This window comes from Neopsephotus bourkii, unplaced genomic scaffold, assembly GCF_033783945.1.
Source record: "Neopsephotus bourkii isolate Nb327-2 ecotype Australia unplaced genomic scaffold, CSIRO-AGI_Nbou_v1 NB_962, whole genome shotgun sequence".
NCBI lineage: Eukaryota > Metazoa > Chordata > Aves > Psittaciformes > Psittacidae > Neopsephotus > Neopsephotus bourkii.
This window is the reverse complement of record NW_026901456.1, coordinates 1,214,628-1,235,519: the sequence shown is the minus strand read 5'-3', so window position 1 is coordinate 1,235,519 and position 20,892 is coordinate 1,214,628. Positions and strand designations below refer to the sequence as shown.

The following is a 20,892-nucleotide window of genomic DNA, read 5'->3' as shown; positions in this document are numbered from 1 at the left end:
TAATCGTTGGTCAAAAAGACAGTACTTGGGAATAATTAGGGCTGGGGAGTGTGAGAGAGGTTCAAAGGACTTGACCTTCCTGACAGAATAAAGTAACAGCTACACAAGGCCCATAAATCAGTACTGAAACCAAGCATGCTACACTGGCTTACAACTGCGGGCCATTTTACCCAGCATTTTGGGAAAATACTTAAATGTGTTTTGCCAAGAGAGCTACGAAGGGGGGGGCACTGCAAAGGAAGGAATGAACAACAAAAAATGGAAGGAGAGAAAAAATAAATACCAACAAAAGATTTTTTATCTAAGACAGGCTGGCATGGTGATTGAAGGTGATTAATTAAAATCTGGGTTTCTGGGAGTTATCTACCAGATCTGAGCCTCTTTTATCTGATAAATTCCTTTCCTTTACTACCAATGCTGTCTATTGGCAAATTTTTTTTTTCAAGCTTTTGTTCAGGGACAAACTGTGACCTGTTGACCAGTCAAAGACGCAGGGAGAAGACGCAATTCCTTTGAAATTAAGCAACCCACCTGGTCCGAGCTTTACTCTCAGCAGCTAATATATAACTGAAATTTCCTTTCATACATTAAACTCAGGCTGTTGCATAAACTAAGGGATACACACTGCAGGGTAGTTAAAAACATGAGAAGTTGTTTTTCTTTGTTGACAGTTTCTGGCATACATTTGGAAAAACACTCAGCTGTGCATTGATCAACAAAGCAATGGCTTGGTGGTTCGGGGTTTTGTTGCTGTCACAGGTGTGGAATCGCTAACTCCTTTAAAAAATATATTTCATTATGTGTTTCTGTGTCAGCCTTTCCCTCTAAGCTGCCGGCAGCAGGAAGCCCTTTATGAGCAGAAACACCTGTGGATGTTTCTCATTTTTGTGTGCATACTTCAACATTTCAAAGGGCATTCCTTGGCTTGCAGCCCTTCATGCAAAGTCATAGCTCACCCACTTGGTTTGTGAGACCATGGGGTAAATATTTTGGCTTGGGGGCCTGTTTGCGGGAACTCTCACACAGGGTTAGTTGCAGCTGCATTTAAACAACTATAAAAAAGGACTCCTGAAAACCACTTCAGATGGAGCATGGTTCTGGCCTGGTCATGGAAAACCCTTAATACCGAGCAGCAGAGAACTGTGCCCGGGGTTTCTGGCCAGTGCCGGGGTCATGCTGTGGCTCCTGGGGGCAAACAGCGCAGGACGGGCACAGGCCACCATGCTGGAAGCACTCAGGTGTTAACCAACATCACAGCCCCCAGCATGGCCAGCATCACCTTCACCGGAGCGCGTCCCACACACCGGTTCTGCTCTTGGGCTTACAAACCAACCGCGGTTCTGATACCAGTTCTCAGACAACCCCTCGAACGCAGCGCCTGACCAAGGCGGTGGGAGAACGACGAGCGCAACCTCTCACAGCCCTCCGGGGCTCCCCCCGCAGCCAGGCCCGGCCGTGCAGGGCCGAGGCGGACAAAGCCGGCGAGAGGCGGGGAAGAGTGAAGAGCCGCACCGCGACGGGGCGGCCCCACCGCCGCAACACACGGCGCCTTCGGGCCAGCCCGGGGGCGGCCCCGGCACGGCAGGGGGCAGCGGGCCCGGCCCGGCCCCGACGGCCCGCCCGCTACACTCCCCACCCCGGCCCGCCGCCGCCCCCGGCCCGCCTTCGCGCTGGGGCGGCCGGCGGCTCCGAGCCCGCCGCCGGCATGGAGGCAGCGGGGCAGCGCGGCCCAGCTGAGGGGCGCCCCGCCTGGAGGGTGCTGCACCCCCCGCTCCTCCTCCTCCTCCTCCTAGCAGGTCAGCGGCCCCGGGCGGGTGCGTGGGGCAGGGGGAGCCGCGAAGCCGCAGGCAGAGGGTGCGAGAGGTGCTGGGAGGGCTGCGAGGGCCGGGGCACAGCGGGTTACGGCAGGCGCAGGGTCTTCACCTGGTTGCTGGAGGTGGAATTGGCAGCAGAGGTGGAAGGCGCTGTTCGGGGTGTCCCAGCAGAGCTCTCTCGGGCAGAGAGTGCTGTGTGCGAGCCCTTCTCGGGCTGGAGGGAGGTTAAATGCGTGTCCTACGGGAGAGATGAGGTGTGGTGTCCTGCCCCGCACCCCTCGGTAGCGCTGGGTGTTGTGAGAGAGCAGGAGCCCCAGGAGGCGGCTGGTCCAGGAGCTGTGCTTACCGATCATGTTGCTGGCACAGCTGTAGGTGCGTGTGCCGAAAAAGTGGGTAATGGTGCAAACGGCTGAAGCTGCTGTCAAGGGGGTCCTGCGGGGTAATGGTGTGAAGGGCATGCCACCGAGCGTCCCTCGTTCAGGCATGGAGGTTACCTCATAGTAGAGCCCATGCCAGTTGCTGGCTTCCTCTCTCCTCTTTGTGGAGGCAAGAAGTCCATCTGGCTGCAGTTCACTTGACCGAGGGGCTGGCCTTCAACTGATGGGTCACTTGTTCCATGTTTTGTGCTTGTGAGTTTCCTCAGCACAAGGGTACAGGCTGAGGGCACAGCTGCATGAGCTGCCCCTTGTGATGTGTTGGGTAGCCTTCTCCAGCCCTCACCCTTGGTGCTTGTTTTCAAGCAGAGACCAAGCATGAGCAGGTTCGGAGAGCTGACCTGTGGAAATGTAGCAAGCAGGATTAAGGTTTTGGGATGGATCATCAGCATGAGCCATTCACTGGGCAGTCAGTGCGCAAAGGAGCCTTGGTGCAAGGGGGGAACTTACGGACAGAGGTGGGACGGGAACAGGACTGTGTCAACAGCTGATATGAGGCAGGGTTGCCCAGATCCCAGCACGTGGAAAGTTGGGTCAGCAAGTATAAAAGTCAGTAATGGAATGGGAGTGGGAACCACTTAGCATGATCTGCTGCTTAGGGAACAGGAATGCTTCCGCATTGTTTGCCATCTTCGTTTTTCGGGTCTGTGCTCTGCCAGTGTGTGACCAAAGAGGTCACCAGGGGTGGCGGTGTGTGGGGCAGGGAGTCCATTTGGATTCATCCAGGCTGCAGCTGAGGACCTGGCAGTGGGGAAGAAAGCTGGGAAGCACAGGATCCCTGAGGGAGTTTTTACAGTGCAGTGTCAGTACCCAGATACTGTAGGGTGTTATTTACCTGACTTAGGGCTTTGAAAACACTGAATTGCGACAGCACAAGAGGCCGATAGCTTTAAAATAGCTTTTCACAGCAATAAAAGGATACGTGTTCTTCCACATTTCTTAATTGTAAAGAGCTCTCTTGTGTCACAGCGTGTGCTGTTCCTCAGTCTGACACAGCATTGCTGCTGGAAACATTTGCGGCCCTGGCTGGGCAAGACAAAGCCTTCGGCAGTGGGGCTGATGGGCACCACCGTGCCACGCTGGCCATGACCATGGAGCTGGAGCAGAGTGAGGGGATTGCCACCACCTGGCAGGGGATGAGGGAGCCCCAGGCAGCTCTAACCTGCACCCAGGCTAGGGCTGGGCAGGGACTGGGGGGAGGTAGCCAGTTCCCAGGCAGCTTCCTTCTCTTCTGCCACCCAGCAGCTGAGCAAGACAGGCAGCGTGGCCTCAGGTTTCCCTCTGGACTCCTTGCTGGAATGGAAGGAGGTGGTCTGTGGTGTCTTTAGGTTTAAAAAAATGCCTTTTTATTTTATTTTAAAGTATTAAGCATGAGAATAAACTGATATGGCCTGATATAAAATACCCATGCACAAAGCATCTAACTCTGAAATGCAGAATGAGTGGGAATGGGCTGCCACTAGGATTACAGGGTCAGACTGTGCCTTGAGTGAAGTCCTGTGATTGTGTAAAACTGTTAGATTGCATTTTCTTCAAAGCTGAGCTGTACAGCATTTTGTTGTTGCTGCTGTTTGACTGCGTGAATGTTATTTTTATTCAGCAGAAGATTGCCTGGCTCAGTGTGATAATGACTGCAAAGCTTACTGCTGTGATGGGACTGCTCCCTACTGCTGTTCATATTATGCCTACATTGGGAATGTCCTTTCGTAAGTATATCTGCACTTTGAAAAGGAATGATGTGCTGTGTTCATGAACACTAAACTCAGGGGGCAGGAAACTCTGTTTTGGCAGTAAACGGTGGCAGGGTTTGGGGTTTTGGGATTTTGGTTTGGTGTGTTATTTTTCTTGCTGGTAACAAACACTGGTATTCCTCTGAAGTCTCATGTTACATATATTTTTGAAGCATACCAGAAAATATGCTTAAGTATGCTAAAATTGAGGGTTATGTATTTAGCCTGTGTACAATAATATAATTTGTGGGCGTAAGCTTTAGAGGTAGTGAGAACTTTGTTTTGAGCTCTTCAGATGAAAAGGACTGTGAATAGAAATCTTGTGGGGTTTGTTGAAATGCTTTGTTACACTACCTGAGTCAAACCACTTGAATTTGAGACCTTTTGCTTTGAGTAAAAACCCCCTTTTCTTTTTAATGACTTGTTTGTTTTTATTAAGTGGTGTTTTGGCTTTTCCTGGAATTTACGGAGTAGATTCTAGGTGAGGGTAATCTGACCCTTTAACACTATGGTATGAATAGCATGTTTCACAGTGCTTAAAAAAGACCACAGCAGGTGAAGTGGGGTAGTTGTGAATATTTCTCATCTAGAGAAAAATATAGGAGTAACTTGTTGATTAAAAACATAAGCTCTAGTGAAGCTGTTCAGCTATACATCAGTGAGGAAGAAAATAAGTTTGAGTGCTAGTGAACCTGACTCTAGGCTTTGGGCTTAATTTAAGTGAAAACCCTCAAGTATTATGTTCATGTGTGAGGACAAATCTAAATGAAACATAAAATCGTAGTCATAGAATGATTTGGGTTGGAAGGGACCTTAAAGATCATCTAGTTCCAGCCCCCTGCCATGGGCAGGGACACCTTCAATTAGACTAGGTTGCTCAAAGCCCCATCCATCCAAGAACATTCCTGGCCTTGAACACTGCCAGGGATGGCGTATTCACAGCTACTTGTGTAACCTGTTCTGCTGCATCACCAGCCTCATAGTGAAGAATTCCTAATCTAAATCTGTTGTTCTTCAGGACGGGGTATCTTACTTTCTGTTTCATCAACCTCACCTTCAGGGTAGGGCATCTTACCTTCTCTTTCATCAACCCCACCAGTAAGCTCCTTAACTTTTAACATGTGTTCTATAATGTATTTTTGGTTTATATTCTTGACTAAACCAGAAAAGGAAAAGGAGGCTCGTCATACAGACTGCTTGGTGCTTTGGGAGGAGTGAGTGGGAAGGTGATAGTTGCTTTCTCTAAAAAGACTCCTCTCTTGCAGTTTTTGTTTCAGCCATGGTACCTGGGGAGCATGCCAGTGTTCCTTCCCTTCAGCATATTTTATAGCACTTTGAGGGAGTAGGCAGAGTGATGGTGTTTTAATACAGAATCAATCCACAGTTTTTAAAGCAGATCAGACACTTCCTGGACTAAAGTAAATAAAATTATAATAGAGCACTAGAATCCTTCATTGCTCTGGGAAGAAAAAAACATGTACTTAAGATTGATTACTGTTGGGGAATGACAACAAATCTTTTTTCCTGCTTACCTAGGGAACGTCTGCTTTGATTTATTTGGTGGTGTTTTTTTCTTTTCTCATTCCAAAATTGCTTTCCCATTTACATGTGTGGAAGGAGGTGCTGGTTTAGGGTACTTTATTCCAGCTCGTGTATGGTTAGACACAACAGACACAGTAGCCTAGGATATCACATTATAAGAAAGAGGTATCCCATAGAGTGCATGGATTTCATCTCCCACTTCCATGTGAGCATCAGTGGCATTTGTCCAGCCTAATGACAGAGCTGTGCTTTGAGAAGGATCGACCAGGGAATTCTTTAGAGCAACTGCTGAAATGTTCAAACCGTGCCTTCAGCACCAGGTCAACACAGAATCTTTTGTATGTTTATTTAACAAATGTAAACAGCTATTAAATTAGAGCTGAGTGCCAGTGGCTTTGACACACTGGAAGCATTTGTGTGTGTTTGGATGGGTTTAAATACTGGAGGGGCTCTTAAAAGTGCCATTTGCCACAACATGTCTCAAAGGAGACATTTGATTCTTCTAATTTTTTATGGTTAAGCACTCCAGTTCATAGACTGGAAGACCAGGAGTCATTATACTCTTCTGAGCTGACGTTTTGTGTGATTGAGCAAAGATTATTTTTTTTGTCCCCTAAAATCTGTTTTGGGGGTGTCTTTTTTAAATGTGTGTAATCTCCCTGAAAACTTCAGGCATTAATGAGTTGACCATCTCTCCTGGTAAACTGTTCGGTAGTTCATTTACTAACATTGCTGAGAAATTTTGCTGGGAAATGCATGTTGGAATCCTACTGTCAACTCTTAACTTACCTGCAAATTTGAAATGTGGCCCTAAGTAGTCATCATGACAGCTCTAAACCTTATTGCTGAGACGGATGAACTCTTGTCAGCCTCACATGCAAGATTTGCTTTGTTTTGCTTTGCCCTGCTCTGGGGTCAATACTTTGGCCTTCCTTTGAGCTCCCTCTAGTATTTGTTGAAGCATGGCTAGTAGGGCTGAGCATGCGGTTTTGACAGAAGCCTTGCCAGGATTATTTTTTTTCCTGTATCTTTCTTTGAGTACCTATTCTGAAGCAGCTATCTGTGATCATCACAGAAGACATAAACAACCTTAGCAATTCGTTCCAGCTCTAAGTCTTTAAGCCAAGGTCTTCAAAGCATGTCTACTGCTTTAAGCCTGCAAACTGTTCTTTGCTAGGCTTACTACCTTGCATTTATAGCCTTGCAAAAGACGTTATTGTGACTTTTAAGTATGATCCATAAGAATAACCTTCCCTTTTCATTATTTGGCATTATATTGGTCTTTTATGTGCAAGCTTTTCACACAGAAGTTTCATGTTGCCTCACCCTCAAATGACAAACCAATGAAATTGCATTAGAAGGAGACACAATCCCTGGAATTGGGAAATGGCCACTAGCTACTTACCTGCCTATGTCTTTCTGTTAACAACTGTGTATTGAAATCTTTTAAAGAATGATTTTTAATCCAACAAATTACGTGTTCTGCTAGTTCCATGGAATGCTGTTCTTTAAATACCCTTCTTTTCCTGTGTCACCATTTTTGATCCTACTGTCTACACCAAACAGTGCACTTGATCTTGCATGAGTGCTTTCAGAAGTGTCTTTTTACTGTCTTAAACACCATTAGTAGTCCTCAGTGTTGTTTTGGCTCCTCTCCTTCTTTAGAGATTGTCTGTGCTTCATGTGTTTACCACTAATTTCTGTGCTCTGTCTATTCTTTATAAATCTGTATGTCGTTCTGAAGTTTCTGTTCTTTATCTTTTCTGGGTTGATTTTTATTTCACAAGCATAACTCTCTGTTGCCGTTTTGGAAAAGCCTCTTGGCATGCAATAGGTTCTTTTTAAACAATTTTCTGTTTTGTTTCATGCTTCTCACTCTTCTTTCTCTAGACCCATATGCCAGCAATTGTGCAGACAGGCTATAAACACCAGGCAGTGATGTATATACTGATTTTAAAACAAAATCAGTGTGACTAGATCATGCTCATTGATACTTATGTTGCTTGTAGCTTTTAGGTGATTAATTTAACTCTCTTCACTCATTAAAATGAGATCAACATTGAATTATTCCATGTAAGGGTTTAGAATTTCCTATTTTAGGAAATCGTCATCTTTTTAGGACACCAGGGAAATTTTTTTCTTCAGTCAGATGAGGTTTTCAGCAAACATCCTCCTGGCTGTGTGCATCTCTGATTAGCCTGTTTTTCTTTCCACACATGAAGAACAGATGCAGAGTTATAAGCTTACTCTAGTATTAGGATTTCAGGGCCTGTGAGAGAAGTTCCAGTAACTCCGTCTTTAGTTGGACTACAGGTATAATCTGTAAGGCTTCAAGGTCTGTGATTGAATCATCTGTAGTCCCATGAGCATCTCTAATGTAAAGTAATACATCCTTCCTCCTCCTCTGCCTGCTTCATGATGCCCTTTCAGAGCAAGTTGTTACAGCATTAATGTTCCAGCTATATTTCCCTTCCTACTAGTTTTCAATAGCTACAGCCTGGCATTATTTCTTCTGATGCATATGTATTTCCTCCTGTTTATTTGCTTGGCATCTACTGCTTAATAGTTCGCCCTTCTAAAAAGGGTTTGGTTTGTGTTGGGGTTTTTTTGACAAATTACGTATTTATTTTTGAACTTGTGCAACATAATAGAGATGTGTCTGTAGGATGAAGGAAAGGTGCAGGGATCCTTGGGTGCTCAAACTGTTCCTCCTGCCCACCTTTTCATTCCCCACCAGAAGAAACCTTGGAGGCATCCTTCCCAGCCTTCAGCGTCATCCCAGATCTTAGAGTCAGGAAACTGAGACTGCCCTTCAGAAGGTAGTTTCTAAGCAATTGGACTCATTTGTGACTGACCTTTTATCAGTTTCTCTGTGCTCCGTCTGCTTCTGCAGCTCGCTACCAGGCTAGGGACTGCGACAACTGCAGTGTTATTTCTTGTGACGGGTGCTCCAGGTTTGCCCACAACAGTATCTTCCTAACTATCAAACCAGCAGCATTTTGACTGAGGAGTTGGAGACATCTGGTTATTGCCTTCAGCTCCAGCCTCAAACCCCAGTGCTCCTCAGAGGTGGGAGTTGGTATGAAAGCGGTTTCTTCTGCAGAACCCAAATTTGAATTTGTGCTTCTGACAGCACTTTTTGTTTTTGCTTCTGAGAGGCCCCAAATTGTCTGGCCCTTATGCTTTCCCTGGTGGATTTTCTGTCAGCTCATTTCCAACTTTTTTTGTCTTCTCCATGTTGTGCCTTGTGTTTATCATGGCTCATAGGTAATTTCTGAGCCACAGAGACTCTCTGGGCAGAGATGCCAGTAGATGCATGCTGTCAGGAGTGGTTCTGGATGCTGTCTTTGCTCTTGCACAGCAACTTCATGGCCAAAAGCTGTGAGTTGATGTGAAATAAACCCAGATTCCAAGTTAAATAGTGGAGTAAAAAGAACAGAAAGTCGAGCTGTTCTTTCAAATGAATGCTTCTGGGCCAGTTGAATATTCAGTGGGAAATGAAGGGGATTACACCCAGATTTGGTCTACAGTATTTAAGAAAACTCATTGATAAAATACTCAGCCCTGGTGATTGGTCTGTATTTTCCTGCTTAAGCCTTTAAGGGGAGTAAACTGAACTACTGACTTAAGCAGAAGAAAGCTAAGATGCAGTGATGCTAACTTACATTGTAAAGTGTATGAATTTTCTTGGTAAATGTCTTCAGAATGACTTACTCTAAGGCAACTTTTAGTTAGGAAAACAAAGTAAAACACATGATTCCAAGGACTTCAAAAGTAACTGGAGGAAAAAAGTAAAAACTTTAGAGAACTGTGATCTCATTGCAGTTAGTGGATGATTATTTGCAAGAGCGTAGGTGGAAAAGTCTTACCAGAGGTAAAGAGTATGCAACAGCCTGTGTAGTTACGACTGAAATATCAGGTGTTATTTACATGACCATAATCTCTGTTGGAAGGACTGAGTTTTTTGGGTGTATTTTTGTTTTGTTTTAAGTCGAGAGGTTGCACAATGTGGCCAGGAAGGAAGGCAGACAGAATGGGAGGAAAAGAGGCAGAGAGTACATTTAACATAAAAATTGTGTGCATGCCTCAGCCTGTATAACCAAAGAAAAAGCCATGAGTAGTGTATTTAAGTGTGGCATCTGACGTGGAGTATTTTATAACCAGTAGTACTTTTGAGAAAAGCAGCTGACCTCAGAAAATGTCCCTTAAGCTGATTCCTTTAATATGAGTATATGGGATGGAGGCTGGGTACGGAGTTAAAGTGTGCCAAAGGACAGAATTAACATTTTAAGAGTTAGGAATATTGAGATGTAACCTCTGGAGTTCATAGTGAATAAAAAAATCAGGAAGCTTGGTATTCACTGTAGATTCCAAATAATTAAAATTAGACACTCTCAGGCATCCCACAGTAAATATGTGAAGCAGCATATGGGTTGGGGATGGTTGCGTGTCTGCACGGCAGTTGTATGGTACTCTGCTTAAAATAAAATTGCGTTTTTCTTCATCAACGCAATGTTCACAAATTCCCACGACTGAAGTACTTTGGGCTGATACATAAAGCTGCAAACTGTATTTACCTGGTTGTTGTCGTATCATGCCTCTGGCTCTGAGACTCCTGATACGATGCCAGAGGTGCGCCAAAGGCCTGGTTTAATAATTTATGTTTTCAATGTGACTTGAGTTGTGGCTTCTGATCGGGAGAGTCTTCCTGAGTGAGCACACGCAGTGAAGCCTGAAGATGCTTGTGCTGAGTGCTTGGGGCTGGCTTTAAACATGTCATCAGTAAGGGCAAGACTGATAACCATTTCCCTTTTCTTCTAAGAGGTGAATAACAGTTCAGCCTTTCAATCCTTGGTCTTCAACATCTGTGGAAGCATGCTCTCCGTGCTTCAGCATAGGAAGACCTCCACAAAAGAGGTATCCAACTCTCCCTCTGTGCAGGGGGTTGATTAACCACAGATTAGAAAAAGATCCAGGACCACATCTGCATTGCAAGATCTGCTGGAGAGAAAACTAGTATTCAAAATGTGACCTTTGTGAAGTGTTTGAACTTCCAGTTGTTGTTTGTTCCATGCCTATTGTCCCAGTTCATATCCTTTAGCAGAGAATGTGTGATCAGATTTATGACCAGAGAGCTATCTGCTATTGATGACGGCTGCAGAGGAAACCCTTGTCAGCACCAGAATTAAAACACAGGGTGCCTCTTCTTTGGCCCTTTGTGTTTTCATTTCTGACCCTGTGTTGTGACAGGCAGCTCAAAATGGGGAAAAAACTGTTTTGCTTGCCAAACAGCAGCTCTCAAAAGATAGCTCCTACTTCAAGTTTCCCACCTCTTTTTTGAAGGGAATGTCTAACTGTTTTGAAATGTTTGGGACTAACGGGATTAGGTTCATTTGTTTGATCAGTTTTGAGAGTTTAGGGGTTTTTTATATTAATAGGTAGCCATAAGAACTAGAGTAGTTTTTTCAGTGAAAACTGGAAGTCTTTGTAAATATGCAAGTTCAGTTGTTCAGAAGAAAAAAGGCTAGCACTGTTTTGTGCTAAAACTTGAGTTGTTGACATCCCTGTGGATCATCTGGTTCTCATCATTTGGAAGATTGTTAAAATCTGTCCTGAAAGTGGAACCATTAAGGTATAAATCACTGAAATGCTCTCTGTGGCTTAGAGAAGACTCTGAGGGGGAGAAAACAAACATTCATGAGGAGTTCAGTGAAATTAACTTGCTTATACTGTACTACTTTGAAAATATGTTTTTAGTGAAAAGGAGAGATAATTTTGTGTTTATCACTTGCAGTGGTCTGTTTTGGAAGCCTGCAGGATTTTCCCATAAGGTTGGGTCATGCACAAGATAAATGTTTCCTTAACACTTAGTAGGACTGATGTAAAGACTGAGCCTAGGGATTATGCTGATCACAGAGGATTGTCCTTTCTTTGTGAGAATTTTACCCTCTGCCTGTTATTGTATGCCCCCCTCACACATCTTTCCCTTTTTCAAATGGTGGCAAGGTCCACCTCCAAATTTTGTAAGTATCTGTAACTATGTTCAGTCATCTGTACATCCAAAGCTTCGAGAGAATTCAGATAGTCTGCTAGGCACCAGTTCAGCAAAGTAGTTAAATGCATTTGTAACTTCAAGGTGGTGAGTGGAAGCCATGGAGAAAGTCCTCATGCTGTTGAAATCAATAAGCTAATTACTTCAGTGGGGATTTCATGCACTTGGCTCTAATGGGACAAGGTGTAAGCTGAAGTATCTCATTGTATCCAAGTTTCTTTCTTTTTTTTCTTTTAATAACCGTGATACCTTCCACATTCAGTGTCACTTCATGCTTTCTTGTTCCCAGTCCAAGTACTGCTTAAGGAGGTGTGTCACTCCTGGAGGGTCAGGAGGGACACAGGCCAAATCCCACCTCATCTGATCCATCTGTTCCCTGCACATTCAATGCATATATGCCTCCCCTACCCCCAGGTGGGTTCTGTTTTATTGGCTAATTCTGAGATTTCACTGAGCTTGATTCTCAGAGGATTAATCTGTTGTGCTTTGTACTGGTTGCTCTGTAGCAAGTAGTATCACACCAACTGTGAACATTTATTAATGAAGATACTTCTGGGTCAGAAGCTGTGCATGAGGTCCATATGATGCAGTGCAGTGTAATTGAAGCCAATCCAAATAAAACTAGGTGCACTAATTCAATATTTGGACAATATTGTCCTAGAAAGATAAACCCATTCTGATCTTCATGTGCCTTTTTAAGGCACAGATACAAAGTTTGGCGTATGTAAGTGAGTTACTAAAAATTAAAGAAAATGAACTGTTAATTCACAGGGCAGCCACAAGTTCCTTTGAGATTTATCACAACTGGATAGAAATTCTATAGTTAATATAATCCTTAGAAATTCAGTTAAGTTTTCTCAATTATTTTTCTGTTTAAAAAAGGAAAAAGCTTTGACTTTTACCTTCAGCATCACTTCCACTACCATTAAATCCTTCTTTTTTTTTTTCCTCTCTCTTTTTTTTTTTCCCTGTAATGAATTATTTTTGTGAAATATTTCTGCTGGGACTTACTCTATACATAAGTATTTAGTATAGGATGGAGAAATGCTCATCTCACAAACTGGGCAGGCATGTTTCATCATCTTGTCTCCCTCTGTTGGCTCATCCACACAGATAAGAGATTTTTTACTGCTACCATTAAATGCAGTTACTCCTGTTCACAAGGGAGGCTTGGTTTGCTGCTGAATGTTCCAGCTTCTTTGTCTTTATTGAGGCCCGTGGTACAGTTTGGCACAAACACAAGAGGTACTAAGACTCTACAACTGTTGTTGAAACATTTGTTCAATAGCCAAGATTCGGTGAACCTTATTTTTAGGTGCCTTGTGGAGTTGCTACACTGCTGTTGAAGCATAAAGGGGCTGCATGAACTCTCTCTACTCCAGTCGTTTGTATAGTCCATGATCAGGATGACCTAGTGAAGGTGTAATTTGGATACTGCTATGCTGTAGCTGTTTGCAGCTGCTGAGCAGACAATAGGGCACCAGTGTTAGTAAACTAGTAATAACATATGAAATGCAGTTTCAAATGTGTGTGCTTATGCTATCACATTAACTGCAGGCTTGATCTCCGGTACCATATACTGCTTATTCCTATCGCTCCTGTGCATTTCACTTTTCCCTTCCAATGTCATGGTAAGACAGGGCCTGGATGTAAGCACATCCCTTCCTTTTCTTCCCTTCCCTTTCCTCCCCTCATCACTGCTGCTTCCTCCTCATCCCCAGTAAAAGGAATAAAATACAAATAACCCTTTTGGGACAGGAGGGAATCAGTTAGCCTTGGCCAGTGGCATGTCCCTTCATGGAGGAGGAGGCAGCACCTTCAGCAGCATATGTCTTGCCCTTCAGAGGACAGAGCCCCCCGGAAGCAGTTTGCAACCCTCCAGGTAGGGTAACATAAACTGGGGGGAACAGGAAGGTTGTCAAGGGGAGGGCAGGGGATTGCAGCTGCTGCCTGTTTTCTTTCATGCATAATGTGTACATGCATGTGTTTGTGTATACACACAATTATTATCTTATAATGTATTTACTTCTGAAAATCTACTTTACTGATTTCCTACAACACTAAAACCATCTAGAGAACTGGCTGCATTACAGTACTGTTCTGGTATCTGTGTTGAAGCACCACATCACTGTTGCCCATCAACGTGAGTCAGGGTTCAGGTTTAAGGTGCTGTGGTGTCAGGAGCACTCCATGTTGGACAGCCTCTGTGATTTTGGCAGGAGTGGTGAACAAGGAGGAGGGAGCAACATGGCAGAGCACTTGTTCCCATGTCATGATGCCAATGCAGTAGACTGGTGGAGAAAAAGAGAAGCAGAAATACTGTGGTAACAGACTGAGGAGGATTTCAGAAATGGAAGACAAGCAGTGGAGAGACCCAAAATTAATTGCTTACATATAAGTAGCACTTGTAATATAATGGTGTTTAAATGGTATATGACAGCAGCTCTTAAAATTCTTTTGTTTGCATCAGATCCTTCAAGTCCCTGACTTTCTGTCCTCTCCTTGTCTGCTGCTTCAAAAATGTAAACCAAGAGAAGAGAAAATAAGCAGCCAGCATAAATTTAACACTTCACTTTTCATTGTTGGCGTTAAAGCAACTCTAAGAGTATTTTGTACAAGACCTTGTATTTGAATCATATCTCTTGGAATCTTCTCAATTTTCCAGGTAGAGTAGCAAGAATTTTGTTAGTGCAATATTTTGTATAAAGAATACAGAATTTTTTGTAATCATCTTTACTTTCCACTTGGGTAGGATATTATCTTCCAAGGGTTTCAAAATACTTAAAATTGTCTATTGTTTCAGTCTTATGCTCACAATATCCTGTCTGCCATTCACACAGAGTGTGCTTCTGCTGGTGATGGGGCTCCTCAGTTCTAAAAGCAGTGTAAACTACTACAAACACAGATTGTTTGGGTTATGGGCAGGATTTTGATTACTTAGAGCCAAAGTTTGATGTCTGAATATAGGCATTGAAAATGCCATCGATAAACATATTCAGATGAAAACCTCTTGAGATGGAGAATGACCTTGCATGTGAGGAGTCCTTGTGTGCCATGTCCAGTACAAAAGTGCTGTCAGCTGTGAGTGAGAAGCATTGATGTTAATCTAATCTAAGTAGTAACCTTCCCACAAACCTATTTTGTCATGTGCAAATGTTGTTTTCTTTTAAGATGAGTTATTTTCATCTCCCTGCCTGTTTGTCGAGATCTCTGCTGTGGGGCACAGCTTCCCCCACACTGCAGCGTGATGAGTGCTTGCTGTGCTGCATGGTTGTGGTCCCCAAAGACCTTGGTGAGGCTTTGTCTGATGATGGCTAATGTATTTACGTGGCTGAAAGCTAATACTGTTCTTTCAGTCCATGGCAGTAACCCTGTGTTTGGCTTGGAAATAGATGGCCTATTTACATAAACTGAAATTATGAAAATGGATGACAGGATCACCAGTCTGCTTAGCTTGCACTGCTTTCCTCCAGTGGCTCCTTGGAGGGATAATTTGATACTAAATTCCAGTGGAGAGCGAAAGAATAGAGATTCAAGGGGATAGGGAATGCATTAAAAGTTACTGCCCCCTTTCTCTGTTTTCAGCAACATTTAAAATTGTCTGAAGTAAAGCACAATGCTTCTTTGTTCCTGAGCCTTCATGGCTGAAACCTAATGATTGAATTAGCATATTTCCAGAAATGTAATAAAATGTCAGCTTGACAATAATGCTTTCAAAATTGCTGTGTGACAGGGGTGCTGTAAACATAGTGGCATGTCTGCTGTATGTTTCATATAATATGCTACATTAAGATAATGTTCTGAGATTAAGAGGGAAACTGGGGTTTAACATCTGTATTTGGTAAGCTTACATTGTCCCTATCTTCTGACATGATTTATTTTGCATTAAAATTCTATAGCATTTTCCTGCTTGTTCCTCACATCTCTCCCCAGTCATCCTTTCCTCTGAAGTAGGTGAGGATGAAATAGCCTTTGGCATGGCTGCCTGTACTAGCAGGGGATGGATCTGCTGGTCTGGGAGGGTCTTTTCACATTGGGCACAGAAGGAAGAATTTGTTCTGGTTTGGACCTGGGCTGATCAAACATTCTGAAGCTCTCAGCAAGCTGGCAGGTACAGGATCTCTCTCCCATGTTCCTCTGCAGCCCTGGGCTCACAGCAGCTGCTTACAAGCTGACCTTCAGACTGCTGTTTGCACAGCAGACAGTGACTGGTATTGTTTAGCCAGCAGGGATGGTCACCTCTGTGTGTGAACTGGCCTGTGCACTGCTAGGGAAACAGCCCTGGTTTATACCACTCCAGCAAGTTTATTTGGTTCTGAGCTGTAGGTCCTTGTTTAAAGCAGGGAGGGTCTTCTTTTTACCTCCAGTGAGGTGGGGCTTGTTTTGCGTATCTGTGAGTAGTTACCAAGAAGGGTGCCCCAGTAGGCACCTGAAGAGGCCTGCAATCCCTCCAAAGGGCTGGGAAGCCTTGCTGGAGATTCCACTAGGGCAGGTGAGCAGTGGGGAGGGCTGGTGTGATTGCTAGCCCAGGGCTTCTCCCTGGGCTCTTTTCTGAGTGTCCACTAGATCATTGGATATGTTTAGGAGTGCATAAAAATAGTGCCTGACATTTGAGATCTATCAGGTACAGGTACAGTCAGGTGCCCTTGAGACAGCATTAGTTACACTTCTGTATACTTCTGGTTTATTTTCCCAGGAACTTGCAACTAATAGATTACACTCCCATTAAAGGCTGACTCATCTCTTCTGTGAAGAAGCTACATTACTTGGAAGTTCTTGTTTCTTAAAAGCTGGGAAGGTTACTCCCCAGGGAAGAGCCTAGCTGGCTTACCCAGAAAATCACCAGGGCTTCTGAGGATCAGGGCTGAGTCAAAATGGAAAACTGCTGCTTGGTACTCTCTATGCCTCATCCTACACTGGGGTTTAAAGGAGAATTGTTCACGACATTTGTGCTCCTGAATTGAAAGAAAAGAGCAGGTTATACCTCAGTAGCTATGGACTCTTCCCCAAGCGTGGTCACTCAGTGGGTGCCTGACCCTCCTGCCCATCATCTGCCCATCACTGTAGATGCAGCTGTGGGCAGCCGCATCTCCTCCTCCCTGCCTCTGCCCATGGTGCCATGCCCTGGGGAGGGCACAGTTTCAGGCATTTTGGTCCAACCTGGTTATCTTTTGCCTGGCAAGCAGGGGGTGACCAGAGGCCCTGGGAGAGGCTGGATCCTCCACAGGGAAGATATGGAGGCCTTGTGGGTGATGAAGATGTGCTGCATGGGTGCCCTCTTGCACCTTCCCGGTAGGCTCCCAGAGCCACCTCATCATGATACAGCATTGAGGGAAAATGCATTACCTCTTTTAGCTAATATAAAAGCAATTACTGCTTTGCTAGACTAGCAACTGGAAAGCAACTTACTAGTTAGCAGCTGCTGTTTTAAATCTGTTTGCACCCTCAAGTGAGGGTTTTCACTTAGGCTTCGTTATGGTTAATAATTTAATACATGTTGCAAGTCCTGATAGAGCTTTGTGATGAGATGCTGTTGTTTTTCTGTGCTCACAGAAAAAACTGCATGTGTGGATATGAGAAACAAGTCCGCTAATTTATTACTGTTATCTGTCACTTAACGTTGAAAGCTTTTAATAACTGCCAGAACTAACAGCTCCTTCACAACCACCAGTAGCATTGCTATAGCTGTTGCCATATTTTTTATCACTCTCATTGTTTTTTCAGCTTGTGTCACAAGATGCAAACTGTCAATTAACTGGGCCAAATCCTCAAATCACTTGATATGCACTGACTGAAAATATGGTTCAGCATGAGAAGAGCTATGAGATTTTGGGCTGTGTCTGGTCTGTCCAGAAGAGCAGCTCCACCATAAGGATCCCCTGTTCTCTCTGGCCATGCTCAGGTGTGAAAAGTACCTTCTTCCTTTGTATTGTCAACAAAATCCTCATATTGGCTTCACAAGAGCAACACAAACCTTTCTGTCCAAATGCTTGTGCCATAAAATAGGGATTGGAGGTTTCTTCCCCTGTGAATGCAGATATTCAGCTTTGGGTTTTGTGCTCTGACCTACTTAAGAAATTGCTTGAGGCTGAGCTTCAGTCTGGCCCCCTGTTTTGTAGCCAAGTGTTTCCAGTCCTATTTTATTCCTGTGGGTTTTAGCTGCTTATTCATCAGAAAACGGAGTTACTTTCTGTCTGTGTCCACCTGCCTGGCCTGCCAGTGGTCTTGGAAAGCCCTCATGGTGGCTGCAGGACACAAAAGCCTCACCCATGAGCATGTCGCTTGGAAAAGTTCCCCTCGCCAGGCATTTGCTTTTCTGCTGCAGCAGCTCCAAACAGGCTGGGAGCCAAAATAAAACCAGTTTGGACTAGAAAGTGTGGCTTATCTGCTGCAGGACTGTGACAGTTCAGAGAGGAAAGCTCTCTTTTCTCATGTGTGCATAGGCTCAGTGTCATTGCTGCCATTCCCTAGGGGACAATGCTGTGCCTCTCGTGCTGTGGGGATGAGTGGAGGCATGGACCAGCCATCCCGAAGGAGGTCAGGCTGCAGCCTGTGCGTGGGAGTTGTCACTGCCTCTGCCCAGGGAGCTGAGCTGCAAGAAGGACATCTCTTCAGAGGAAGTTAAGCATTCCAGCAGTGTAACTCCTCAGCCCTAAATGCCTGCTGCTGCAGGGTGGGAGCCCCATCCTCCCAGAGCTGGCTGTCCCTGCGGGCATTATCCCAGCCCTTGTCTCCATACCATGTGCCAGGGAAGCGCTCTCAAGGGACAGATCAGTGATCTTCCACAGGACACTGCTGTTGTGTAACTACTACTTCATTAAGAAGTTAAAAGGATTAAGAACTGGCTGACGTGTCGAAAAGTGGAGGCAGCAAAGAATTAGAGGGCTGTTTGTAGTAAGGTTCTTCGGGGATTAGTACTAGCGCTGAAAATTTTCCAATGCCAATCAGGACCTAGGATGTAAATGCGAAATCCCTGGTTGTGATGCAGAGGGTTGACCAATGTACAGGGGGGTTGTACAGGGGGGTTAGAGGAATTTGCTTGCGTTAGAGGAATTTACTTGTGTTAGAGGAATTTACTTGCCTAGACAAGGTATTGTCTGTTGTAAGTGCTTACTAAGCAGAACAAAGACACCAAGTCCTATTGATAAGCAAAAGCAGGCACCTGGTCGTATTGATAAGCAGACACCTGATTATAATGATAAGTAGCTATTGATAAGGAAAAGCAGGCGCCGGATACGGGAAGAAGCAGATGGTTTATGGCTGGGGCACCGACCAAACCCTAAGGCCATATGTGTAAAGACTAAAAGGTGACAAGTTCAAGAAGAGGAAGACTCATTTACTTCATCTTGAAGACCCCTACCCACAGGAGGAAGACTCATTTACTTCATCTTGAGACCCCTGCCCATGACCAGAGGGGGCACTGCGCAGGCGCAGAGGACTTTCTAGGTCATTATAATACGAAGCGGGGATAGAATATGAATATGTATAGGCGTATTGTGCAACCTTGTAACTTTAGAGGATAAATGTAGAGGGAAACAACACTGAGGCACGCATGCCTTTTGGAGGACCAATCCCCCGTGCGTCTTCAGCTGAATAAAGCATACCTACTTTACAACTTTAACGAAGTTGTGGAGTCTATTCCGCTATCAGTTGTAAATGTGTGTGTGAGAAAGATACATTTTAAATGAACACACTTCGGAATTTCTCAGATGGCAGATTTAAGGGTGTTTCTGTGACCTTAATTTATTCCTCTTTTGTATACTTTTGTGGTGCAGCCTTCCATTACATGGATTTAACAGAGCAGTGGGATTCTAATATTCATATATATTCATATAATCTTCCATGGAGATGTCTTAAATTCATAAGGGTAGGTACATCTTCATACAGATTTAAACTTGGCCCCTTAATGCTCATTGCATGTAGTAGTGTGGAAGCCCTTCTCTGGTCTTGATGCGAGATTTCAGACCTGTAAGTGGCTCAGGCCTTTGATGGCCAAAATTCGTTACTGGCTCATGTGAAATACGTTTCTGGCCTTATTCTGGATGTTACTAATTAAAACCAAAATTCATCACAGCTGGTGCCAGGCAAAATATTAGTTGGGTGGCTCAGAAGGTCAAGCGCTAGAGAACTGTGTGCGCCTCCTCCTTGGAGAGTCAGTACCTCCTGGCCAAGGCAAGCAACAGCTAGCAAGGCAGTGCAGGGATGCTTTTTTCTTGTTTTCTGTGTAGTAACTTACCTGAACACAAACAATTTGTGTTCTGTGATGTTAGCACGTTAAGGAAAGACAACAGAAATTTCAGCATACTAGTTGTCATTTTTATTGTGGTGTTTCAGAAATTCACTGACAATACAAATGATCTATGCAACCTAATTAAAAAAACATAACAACGTGCTTTCCAGCCCCTATGTTTAAAGTGTTTAACATCCCAGGTCCCATTTTCATCTATCCAGGAAGAGGCTTACTTCCAGAGCACAGGTTCTGGGAGGCCTCAAAAGACTCAGACTTTTTGCAGGTGGTCTCCTGTGGAGTCACCCCTGGCTTTTGGGACATTTGCTTTGTGTGACTAACATTTTACCGACTGTACTGGAAAACTGCATGCCTTTGTGTACGCTAACTTCAGTGCACTTCCTGACTTTTTAGTCTCATCAATGTGGCTTTTTCCTGTTGGGCTTTTTTTTTCTCTTTTTAAAAAAAGAAAACAAGCCCCCCACACACACACATGGACACCTCAAAAAGCCTTTGTGTTCTCTGCATACTCAGTTACTCTTGACCCTTCCATACTTTCACTACCATCTTTACATTATTTCTGTGAAACCATGGAATATAATAAATAAACTCTTAATCAGATGTGACTGCATTCCTGTTTTTGAAAGCTCTCCAAGATGGTGAATTAAGTGGGGGAGGGAAAGCTTAGATTCTTTTGTCATCTCTGATAGTTTGATATAGGTTGAAAACTCCTGTGAATTAGTGACATCAGATGTAATACGAGATACCTAGCATTTTAGGGCATCTTCTCATGTAAAGGTCAAGAAGAGAGTAAAAATAAGCTCTATCCTGTTTGAAATAGATTTCGGTAGCAATATATTTTTTTCTCTTCAGCTACTTAGCATATTTTTCATAGCTAGGAGATAGCTATGGAAATAGTGTTATATTTAATCTGTGAAATGGGATTTTTTTTAGGTGTATATTTAACAAGATATTTTCAAGACTTTCTTTAAAAAGAATCTAAAATCTGCCTTTAGATGTCTTTCTGGGGTTTAATACCTACAGTCTGAAAACAGATTTCCAATGGTCAGAAAAATACTAACTTTATTTATCT

General features: G+C 44.0%; 1 protein-coding gene across 2 annotated transcripts in view; it reads left to right on the top strand.

Moving 5' to 3' along the window:
• Positions 1 to 1,665: 1,665 nt before the first annotated feature.
• CYYR1 (cysteine and tyrosine rich 1) overlaps positions 1,666 to 20,892 on the top strand; it is a 56,015-nt gene continuing 36,788 nt past the window's right edge. The window contains exons 1-2 of one of the 2 annotated variants that reach the window (XM_061358974.1): positions 1,666 to 1,796; positions 3,855 to 3,954. In XM_061358974.1, coding sequence (XP_061214958.1) covers positions 1,706 to 1,796; positions 3,855 to 3,954 — 191 coding nt within the window. In that variant the 5' untranslated portion in view covers positions 1,666 to 1,705. Of the gene's footprint in view, positions 1,797 to 3,851; positions 3,955 to 20,892 lie in introns of both variants that reach the window. The other variant, XM_061358973.1, reaches the window with a different exon arrangement.